The 11,522-nt window shown below is 36.8% G+C and overlaps 1 protein-coding gene across 1 annotated transcript; it reads right to left on the reverse strand.

The window, feature by feature from the left end:
- Nucleotides 1-9,418: 9,418 nt before the first annotated feature.
- On the reverse strand, nucleotides 9,419-10,873 carry LOC107865672 (galactolipase DONGLE, chloroplastic). The gene has a single exon (XM_016711882.1). It carries the CDS (start codon nucleotides 10,871-10,873, stop codon nucleotides 9,419-9,421), a length of 1,455 nt encoding a protein of 484 aa, XP_016567368.1.
- Nucleotides 10,874-11,522: the final 649 nt, after the last annotated feature.

Raw genomic sequence — 11,522 nt, forward strand, 5'->3', positions numbered from 1 at the left:
GCATTGAGGGAAGGCAATAGTATCGAAAGGTACTGAGTGTACTTTCTTCTTCCTAGTTCCTTTCTTTTCTTTTAGTTCTTTTCAAATCGCATTGAGACGAGCTTTCAAGTCATTTAATTTTTTTGCTCTCTTTTAAAATATATTGATCGAGTCACAAGAAGGTGAGAGTTGATTAATTATGTACTATTTTCTATAAAATATTTATTTTTAATTATATTAATTTATAAAATATTAAAAATTAAAGGACCCAACTCCTCGAGGTTTACGCCTCGCCTCATATCATCATTCTTTAAATAAAAAAAATTCAATGTTTTGATAAAATACTATATATAATTAATAATAAGTGCAAATTAAGAACTAAGTGATAAATTATTTTTGATTTTTCAAACTCAAATAAGTTAATTCTAGATTGGTACATTTGTGTTGTTTAGGATCTTCATAATTATAAAGGAGATCATATTTTGAAAAATGATTTATGTTGAAGTCGTTGACCATGACTTCCATTAGCATCGTCAGCTTCAACATGCATATAATTAATCTCCAGACAGCTTTAATTTAATATTTGTAAATTTAATAATGATAAAAAGAAGCCTAATAAGTCTAGATTATGTCCCTAATCAGATCTTTTAATGTTATATTACTATACAAATTGCTGCAACAAAATATTTAAATTATCTATAGTCCAATTCAATGTATGACGCATCATTTGCTTAATCATGATCAAGGGTTCGAACCCATGCTTAGATGCATGTCTTAAAATCTTTGTCCGGTGCGAAGTGGAGCCCTGGAGTAACTGATAAAATTGTTTTCGTATGACCAAGAAGTTATGAGTTCAAGTCGTGGAAATAACTTCTGGTAGAAATGCAAGGTAACACCGCGTACAACAGACACTAGTGGTCTAACGTAACCCTTCCACGAATGTTGTGTATAGCAGGAGCTTTAGTGCACGAAGCTGCCTTTTTTTCCACTCAGTATCTGGTATTTCGTATTGGGGCCTGAAAAATTCACATTCGTGCATTGCAGACCCAGCATTCGCAATTGTTTTTTTTAATTCTAAGAGTTCGAAAGTCGAACCTAAAACCTTTGATTAAAAATGGAGAAATCTTAACCATCCCATCACAATCTATATTAACTACCGGATCCTAATTTACTAATTAAATCACTACGCCAAAGCTCCTTTAGTGTCTTAAGGTGATTTATTCATTTATTTAAAGGGAAAAAGACATTGTGTAGCCTTTTTAAAAAATAATAGTTTAAGTTTGGGCATATGGACATATAATATCCAGTCGGGTAAAAAAACGTCATTTTATGGCGGTTATTTCTTATTCTTTCTCAATTTGGATCATTTTGGCCTACGTAGTCTATATACAATCCATCTACTATACCGATACAGTGTATATACAATAATGATATAGTATTCAACTTCGGCAATTCGACCCTTTTAAAAATATTTCAATTTTTTTCTGCTATAAATTTTTTAACTGATTAAATATTCTGCTTTTTTAATTGTTTAGAAATAATAATTAAATTATATAAAAATGATATCATTGTTAAATAAAATATGTATCTGTATATGCTATATGTATAGAAATTGTATAGTTCTATCAAATATGTATATGTATAAAATATATAAAAAGTGTATGAAAATTATATAATTATTGTATAAAACGTGTAAAAAAATGTACAGTTATTGTATAAACTATGTATCAAAGATGTATAATTTTCGTATAGAATATTTATATATATAATATTTGTATAGAAACTGTATAGAAGGTGTGTAGAAACGGTATAGAACAAGCCAGTAAATTGAAATGGCTAGAAAGTGGAATTTAAATTTCATGGCTATTTTCATGAAAATAGTTTAATTTGAAGTATCGTTTCTGTCATTTCCCCTTATTTAAAACTATAGTATTAAAGAAAATTTGATACAAGGGTATTATCTATGATTCTTCGTTTATGAGTTAGGAGAATTTAGTAGCTTTACCTCAAATTTTGTATTTCTTAAAAGAATTAAATTAGTAAACACAAATAATTTAAGAAGAATGCAGTCAGTTAAGGTGTCATAAACTTAAAATTCTAACTTCAATTCTCTCTTTCTTCTCTTAACGTTCCTTATCACTTTCAACGGTCACTGTCTGACCGACCGACGCCGGCAATGGTGTAGAAGCGCCGGAAATAGGTGAAGCCACACTCGCTTCCTCCCTCACTCTTCTTCTCTCTTTCTCTCTCCCCCCTCCCTCCCCCCAAGTCCCCTATCCCTTACAGTTCATTTTGTCATTGCGCCTCTGTCATCTCCGGCGGAGCTAGGGTTTCCACCGGCTCGACTCCGGCGACGGTGGAAGGGTGAAGACTGGTCTGAACCGGTTTAATACAAGAGTTAAGACGTCCATGGGAGACCAGCTCCCCGCAACACCGAAAGGAATCTCAGGTGACATTCCAGCGACGCACAGCTAGACTATTTTCGGCGACCAATTTTCGACACCAAAATTACCGTGACCAACATACGCAGGAGTACTCCGGTGATATCTAAGCTTTACTATTTTAGTTGCTTGATATTCTAGTTTCTTTATAATTTTATTTTTGGTTCCTTTACATTGTTTTTACTATTTTTATTGTTTGTATTTATAGTATTTTTATTTTTGTTATTTTTTGTTATTTTCTTAGTTACTTCGACTTTTAGTTAATTCCTACATTTTAGTTACGTCTGGCAATTTAGTTTCTTTGTATTATTCTGTTCTTTCTACTTTTCCTAAGTATTTCATATCTTGAATTCATTTAATTTGTGGGATTGACTGTTGCTTGCTTGCTTGACTGTTTGTTTGCTTGTTTATTCCATCTACTTTGCGTGTGCCTTGTTTTTTCTGTCGTTGCTTTATACTTCCTGTTATTTTTATTATCACTATTTTTATTTTCTTGGGGTAGTGGTGGTGGTTGTTGATGGTAGAATAGGGTCATGTCCGAGAGGGTCAGGGCTGGGGTGGGGGGTGTGAGTAGAGCAGGTGGGGGAGTGGGAACAAGGTCTGGTGTTAAGGGTGGTAGACAAAGACGTGTTGCTAGAGTTGATAGGCTGAGGGTTGGGTCTTGGAATATAGGGACTCTCTAGGGAAAGTTCATAGAGTTGGTGAAGATTCTTAGGAAGAGGAGGATCAATATTGCGTGTGTCTAGGAGACTAAGTGGGTAGGGTCTAAGGCTAGGGATGTGGATGATTATAAGCTTTGGTACTCTGGAAGCGAGAGGCGTAGGAATGGAGTTGACATCTTAGTAGATGAAGAGCTTAGAGGGCAGGTAGTTGAGGTAAAGAGGATTAGTGATACGCTGATATCTATTAAGTTGGTCTTTGGGGGGTTTACCCTGAACGTATATAGTGTGTATGTGTCGCAGGTGGTCTTGAGCGGGGAGAAGAAGATCCGATTTTGGGAGGACTTGGATGAGGTGGTAAGAGGTGTGCCTAGCTCTGAGAAGATTGTTGTAGCAGGGGATTTTAATGGGCACATCGGGGCGTTACCGGGAGACTTTAGCGATGTGCATGGTGGTTTTGGTTTTGGGGAGAGAAATGAGGAGGGAGCTGCTCTGCTAGATTTTGCGAGGTCCTTTGGGTTGGTGGTGGTGAATTTGAGCTTTCCAAAGAAGGACGATCACCTGATCACCTTCCGAAGCGCGATAGCCAAGACCCAAATTGACTTTTTGCTACTTAAGAAAGGGGATAGGGTGTTGTGTAAGGACTGTAAGGTCATTCTGAGTGAGAATCTTTCGACCCAGCATAGGCTATTGGTGATGGACTTGGGCATAAAGAAGGGTAAGAAGAGTAGGGGTGAGGAGGGGAGATTAAGAATTAAGTGGGCGGCCTGATGCCGGTGAATACGTGGGAGATTAGGGAGAAGTTGGCAGGTATAGGGGTGCGGGAGTGTAGGGGAGACATAGATGGTATGTGGGATAGGGCGGCTAGGTGCATCAAGGAGACTGCTAGTGAAGTGTTGGGTACATCCAGGGGTCGAGCCGGTCACCATCGGGGGGATTGGTGGTGGAATGAAGAGGTAAAGAAGAAAGTAGAGACTAAAAAGGAGGCGTATGCAAAATTGATTGAGAGTAAGGATGAAGAAGAGAAGCGGGTGTTTAGGGAGGAGTACATGCTAGCAAGTAAGGAGGCTAAGCTTACGGTTGCTAAGACGGCATCGTTTGAGAGTTTGTATGCGAGGCTAGAGGAGAAAGGAGGGGAAAAAGGTTGTTTAGGCTGGCTAAGGCTAGAGAGAGAAAGGGCCGTGACCTAGACCAGGTGAAGTACATTAAGGGGGGGATGGTAGAGTGTTGGTGGAAGATGGTCACATTAAGAAGAGATGACAGTCGTATTTTCATAGGCTCTTAAATAATGAAGGGGAGAGAGTTATTGAGTTAGGTGAGCTAGAGCAATCAAAGGAGTGTCGTGATTTTAGTTATTATAGACGTTTTAAGGTGGAGAAGGTCGAAGAGGCTGTTCGTAGGATATGAAGGGGTAGGGAGACGGGACCTGATGAGATCCCCATGAATTTTTGGAAGTTTTCTGGCGAGGCTAGTTTAAGGTGGTTGACGGATCTATTTAACGATATTTTCAAGTCGGCGAAAATGCCCGAGGCCTAGAGATGGAGCACTATGATCCCTCTGTATAAGAATAAGGGTGACATTCAGAGTTGCAACAACTATAGGGGTATTAAGTTATTGAGTCACACGATGAAGATTTGGGAGAGAGTGGTCGAATAGAGGTTGAGGAGGTTAGTGTCTATTTCAGAGAACCAGTTTGGATTTATGCCTGGGCACTCTACGACATAGGCAATTCACCTAGTGCGGAGACTGGTGGAACAGTACAGGGAAAGGAAGAAGGACCTGCACATGGTGTTTATCGACTTGGAGAAGGCATATGACAAAGTCCCTAGGAAAGTCCTTTGGAGATGTTTGGAGGTGAGTAGGGTCCCGGTGGCGTATATCAGAGCAATTAAGGACATGTATGATGGAGCTAAGACCCAGGTGAGGACAGTAGGAGGAGATTCAGAGCATTTTCCGATCTTGACAAGATTGCATCAGGGATCTACTCTTAGCCCCTTTTTGTTTGCTTTGGTTATGGAGGTGTTGACGCGGCGTATCCAGGGAAAGGTGCCCTGGTGTATGCTTTTTGCGGACGATGTGGTTTTGATTGACGAGATTCGGGGAGGTGTGAATGATAAATTAGAGGTGTGGAGACAGACCCTTGAGTCTAAAGGGTTCAGGTTGAGTAAGAGCAAGACCGAATATTTGGAATGTAAGTTTAGTGGCTCGAGGGAGCAGAACGAGGTGGTAGTAAGGTTGGATTCTCAGGTGGTGTGTAAGAGGGATAGTTTCAAGTACCTCGGGTCCATGATTCAGGGGAATGGTGAGATTGACAAGGATGTCTCTCACCGGATTGGGGCGGGATGGATGAAGTGAAAGCTCGCCTCGGGGGTGTTGCATGATAAGAAGGTGTTGCCCAAGCTTAAAGGCAAATTTTACAGGGTGGCAGTTCGTCCGGCCATGTTGTATGGAGCGGAGTGTTGGCCAGTCAAGAACTCTCATATTCAAAAATTGAAGATGGCAAAAATGCAGATGTTACGTTGGATGTGTGGTCTTACTAGGGGGATAAGGTTCGGAATAAAACTATCCGGAAGAGGGTTGGAGTGGCTTCGGTGGAGGACAAATGCGGGAGGTCCGTTTGAGATGGTTCGGAAACGTGATCAGGAGGGGCACAGATGCACTAGTTCGTAGGTGTGAGAGGCTTGCTTTGGATGATTTCAAGCGGGGCAGGGGTAGGCCAAAGAAATATTGGAAAGAGGTGATTAGGCGGGACATGGAGCAGTTACAACTTACTGAGGACATGACCCTAGATAGGAAGAGCTGGAGGACGCGTATTAGGATAAAAGGCTAGTGACTATTAGGGTAGGTAGGGTAGGGCATTACCTATTTGGTGTATTACTCTTGTTAGGCTACCTTGTTGCATGTTGTATTGCGAGTGCCTACTATTCTTTGTTTACTTTCCATTGTAGGGGCGTTTTTATGTCTTGTCATCTTGTTCCATGCGTTTTGTATGGTTGTGATTACTTATCTTATCTTGAGCCGGGGGTCTATCGGAAATAGTCTTACTACTTCTCCGGAGGTAGTGGTATGGACTGCGTACATCTTACCCTCCCCAGACCTCACTATGTGGGAATACACTGGGTTTGTTGTTGTTGTGTGTATATATATATACATATTATCGGTGGATATTACGTGACTAAACTCTATATTTATTATGTAAAATATATCCTTTTAATTCTTACTATATTAAAAAGAAAAACAAGAAAAAAAAAAAAAAAAGAGAGAGAGAGAGAATACAAAATGAGTTTACGACCTCGATATTCTCACTCATGCATGACAGCCTTTCAATAATTTACGTACACTTCGAAATTCTTTTTGTAGGAATCCAAATTATATTCTAAAACATTGTCTTTCTTTTACTTCACGCATCTCAAATTATACTTAGTGATTCTAAAATAAATTATCTCATTAAACATAAAATTATTAAAATAAATATTTAGTAAAAAGAGATTATATTTTAAGACTTACATGAGGATAAAATAAAATCAAAAAGTCCTCATAATTAATATTTTTTTAAGATGCATGCAAAAAAAAGAAAAAGACTTTTTAATCTGATGACAATATTTCTTTTAATCTCATTTTAATTTGGTCGGAGATGCCCTCTTGATCTTTAGACTTTTTTCCAACAATCTGACTATATGTATAAGCCCTTGACCAATACTTGTGTGAATAGAACACAACAAACTACTATTTCATTATTAATCTTGGTGAGCCACCTTTTCCTGGAGTTTATCGTTTTCCTTTTCTAAAATTATTGGATGTTTACATTATAATTCATACACTATATGCATGAGAAAAAACAAATATATATATTTATATGTGCATGTGTGTAGCATAATGATGCAACTTCAAAGATGAAAATCACAAAAGTCCACCTCAAACATTGTTGAAATTTGCTAAAAAAAGCTTATGTAGATACAAAGTCGAAAGAATAATTAGGCCAATTAGGGAGAAAAAGGTATACCCTTCCTACTTTTTGCACATTACTAAAAATATATTAGGAATTAGCAACCGACCAAATTTTGAAATTGAATAACAAAATTCATCATTAATTTTATTTAGTGACAAATTATTACAAAATTTTGTTAGTTACGAGCAATTTAGCGATGAAGTTAGTAGCAAAATACATTTCTGTTTTTGTAGTGCACATCAAGGTGCAAGTAAACTTGAAAATATAACAATAGAATGTCAAGAAGTTTCTAAACCATCTAACGAGATCACCCATCTATCCCTTTGACGACCCTCCATGTGAGACGACTCTTTGCAGTACTCCTTCCTCATGGCTCATGCTCACAACTGAACATCTGAAGTGTAGACAAATTTAATGAGGAGTCTCGAGATTGAAAAATCTGAACTGAAATGATCGATCTGATACTACGTAAAAAAATAAATATGATACTTTCTACATTGACTTTTTAAAGATATATTCGAGGGACTTTTTAGAGAGAAAAGCTACTTAATTATTAGCTTCTTGACCCGTCTCTTCTTCAAGATCCAATTTGAAATTCCTTTGTCTAAATTAATTTCAAATCGTGAAACATTTTGTTTTTTCCCTCATTTTCTTGATTTCTTTTTCCACCTTTCTTCTTTAATTTCCAAATATCTTCAAAATAATGTTTCATCATTTATAGAGTCAAGTGTCAACCCCTTGCATTTATTCCTCTTCGTGAGTAATTGTATAAATAGTTTTTTCACGTCATCAATATATATTACATAACATAAACTCATATGAAAAAGATAGATCTTGCTAATAGCATTGTTTTGGATAAAGCCAATATGAACCATATAGGAATTAACCTGTAACTAGCAATGTCTTTCCTATATATTGTTTAAATTAAATTTTATGAAACTTGAGTTCAATTAGATTAGAGAAAATGCCCTATTTCCACCCTAAACGATATACGAAATTGCTGAGACACACCCGAACTTTAGGAGGGTCCTATTATCCCCTGGACTAATTAAAACCGTATTTTTGACAACCTTAGAGCCTACGTGGTACATACACGGCACATACGTGTGCCTACATGGGCCTTCAGTGTGTTGATTCATTGATGTGCCACGTAGGCACTAAGGTTGCCAAAAATACGGTTTTAATTAATCCAGGGGGTAATAGGACCCTCCTAAAGTTCGGGTGTGTCACGATAATTTCGTGTATAGTTCAGCGTGAAAACAGAGCATTTTTCCATTTGATTATAAAAATTTTTAGTCAAAATGGATATAGGTTGAGAGAAATAGGAACATAAGTTTTGGACGGAGGAATAATGGTTAAGATATGGTTTGGGTTATTTTTTAATTTATTTCGTCGATCTTGTCTATTGACCTTGTTTGAGAATTAATCTATTACTGCTTATCAAATAACATATCATAATCATCATGAAATAATTGTGAACTTTAATATACACCATATGATCCCCCTTTTTGTTTTTATTCTTGTTTTCTGTTTTTGGAAATGTTTTGGTCGGTGACTCTATAATTAACTAGGGTGGAGCTAGCTAGAAGCCAATGTACGGATTCGGCTGAACCCAGTAACTAGATTTAATTTATCTAAAATTTTGTATTTGTGTTTTAAAATTCGTTAAATATGTGTATATTATATTTAGAACCCATGTTTAATATAGCATTTGAGTTAGTTCTACTAAAATTCTAAAATCATATAGTTTAAATTGTGAATCTAATTCTCTGATAACTAAGTATAGTGAAGGATTGGTTAACTTAAACTCCATATATATGTAGCTAAATCAAATATTTAATGTTATGAAATCAAACAGGAATAAGCAAAAGAAAAACAAGATGAACACACAGAGATTTACGTGAAAATTCTTGACGGGAAAATCCACGGGCAGAGGAGGAGAAATTCACTGTATCATAGAGGAATATAAGGAGCTGGAGCCAAAGTTTTCAATAACACACAAGAACCGTCATATTAAAACCAACCCTCTAAATCACACTTATATAATACGTGCGTACAAGAAAATTCTAAGCCCAAACACATACCCCCCAAAAAAATCTCAAACATGGGTTGCACCACGATCTTTTCAGGGCCGGATCAACAAAATTCGGGCAACATGCAAACTCTAACATTTTAAAATAACACTAATAAGCAAAGTAGACAATATATGTTATTTCTAGTTTATTTTTCTTGCGTTATTTACAATCATTGTACAATATATGTATTGCAAACCTCATAATCTTTATTTCTAGAGGATGCAAAATCTATATATAATTCAACCCAAAAAAAAAAAAAAACTATCTATATAGTTTTAGGTTAAACATATCACTCTAGACCATGCCATAATATTTCTAAGTCCTTTGGGATTGAACCAAGTTCACCATATTCATAGCAGCATTTTTCCATTGCAAGGCTGCATTGAAGTTTAATTTATTTTGAGTGACAAACTCCTTTGCTTTATTGAAGAAATCAATGCCTTCTTCTCTTTGAACTTGCAACCTCTTTGGACACTTAAGCAAACTAAGATAAGTACCTAAGTCATGTACACATGAAGGGTTATGCATCTTGAAGAAATCTAACAAGATTTCAACACCAACATGTGCATAACATGAACAACTCCATGGTACCTCATACTTCCCACCCAAAACCCTAAAATTCTCATTCAAAAAAACCCCAGGAAGTTTTGTTATGGGGTCATTTACATTTGTTATTCTCAACACTTTTACACCCAACTCTTCACACCTCTCCTTGAACCCTGAGTTTCCAACTCTTGGCCCTCCAAAGGAGAAAACGGTCACAGGTACAGTACTTTGATCAGTAGTATTCAACAGCTTGTCGCGATTCAATCCCAACTCTGCAATGTCATAAGCTAGTAAGAGGGCTAATGCACTCCCCATACTATGACCTGCCAAAGTTATGCTCATATCCTCCCCTTTGTACTTACTTAGCACTCTCCCTACCTCGGATAGTAATTGCTCGCGACAACTTGCAAGGCCAAACTTTTTGCCCTCATTGGAGGTGTACAAACTCAAGAATCCAGCTTCAACCTTAACATCAGGTCTTGGATTATGAGGATCAAGACGAGCAGGAGTTAACGAGCTCATCAAATTGGCTATCCATTCAGGGCTAGTGACTGTTCCTCGAAAAGTAACAAGCACATCTCTCCTCCCAAGTCTCTTTGTTTCTTCATCATTTGATACTGCTATATAACCAATCCATTTTCCACATGATGTGCCAATAGTTATATTATTGCCACCAATTGGAAAGACATTTATGTCAGGAGTAGCATATATGTATTTTGTCACTTGATAACCTGATTCACCCAACCCTACTTCACTCAACATCCTCCTCTTCCCATACTTGCAATTTAAGTATCTTCTTGAACTTGGATCAAGATCAAATGCATCATAACAAGCAGCCACAAACTCTCCATATCGAATAATCTCCGATCGGAGGAGAGAGTCCAATGGATCTACTAGGGTTTCCCAATTTCTTGACCCTTGAACTTCTCTCCACATGGAAGCCAATCTATCGCTGTTACTACTACCACTACTATTACTACAATGACGATCCATCGCAATATCAGTACTAGTAGTAACACTATGAGCAATCTTCTTCGATATTTCCTTAGTGGATATCGCAGGAGATAGCTTGGGACTGACACGTAGTTGTTGTTTATGTAACGTTAGTGGTGGTGCAGGTGCAGTTGTAATACCTTCATTTGGTCTTACCATACATGGCTTAGGGAAAAACTCTTCTGAAAATGTAGGGAAGTTCAGATTTGGAATATTTGGTAACCTAAGCATTGTATGAAAAAAGATAATATTTTTAAGAAGTAGAGAGGGAGTGAGAGCTCTAGATGAATTATATATCAAGGGTTATATTTACTTATATATACGTACATATTGTGTTTATTTTTCATGGAGTGTATGGTGAGAATTGAAAAGTGTTGTTGAGGTGGGGTAAGGTTAGAGGGGGGGTGGGGTGTAGGGGAAAAAAAAAAGAAGAAAATAAAGGCATGTTTGGCGAGTAATTTGACTGAGTAATGAAAAATTCCATATTATGTATTAAATTAATTGGTCGGTTGGCCTATAGTCTTGACTAAAATTAATTGTTTATTTTTTGCGGCTGCAAATAAAATAAATGCAAAAAAAAAAAAAAATCATAATGTAAAAATTCAGTTTTCCTAATTTCTTTTCAAGTGGTTGACTTCAAAGGTGCGTTTGCTATGTGGACGAATTTTAGCGTGTTTATTATTTTCCTGCTTTTTTTTAATACTGTATATCTTAGTAGGAGATTATATAATATATATGTCCCAAAAAGGCAAGTTTCACCATATATACCACAATCTAATTAATAATGTAGGACCAATTCACAATTGATAAATGGAAAAAAAAAAAATGGTCTCCAGCATAATTATTTTTTTGTTGAATATTAAGTTAGCTATGCACTAAA

The sequence above is a fragment of the Capsicum annuum genome, chromosome 3, assembly GCF_002878395.1.
Source record: "Capsicum annuum cultivar UCD-10X-F1 chromosome 3, UCD10Xv1.1, whole genome shotgun sequence".
NCBI lineage: Eukaryota > Viridiplantae > Streptophyta > Magnoliopsida > Solanales > Solanaceae > Capsicum > Capsicum annuum.

Coding starts and splice junctions, on each gene's coding strand:
- LOC107865672 (XM_016711882.1), bottom strand. CDS start 10,873: ATGCTTAGGTTACCAAATATTCCAAATCTGAACTTCCCTACATTTTCA.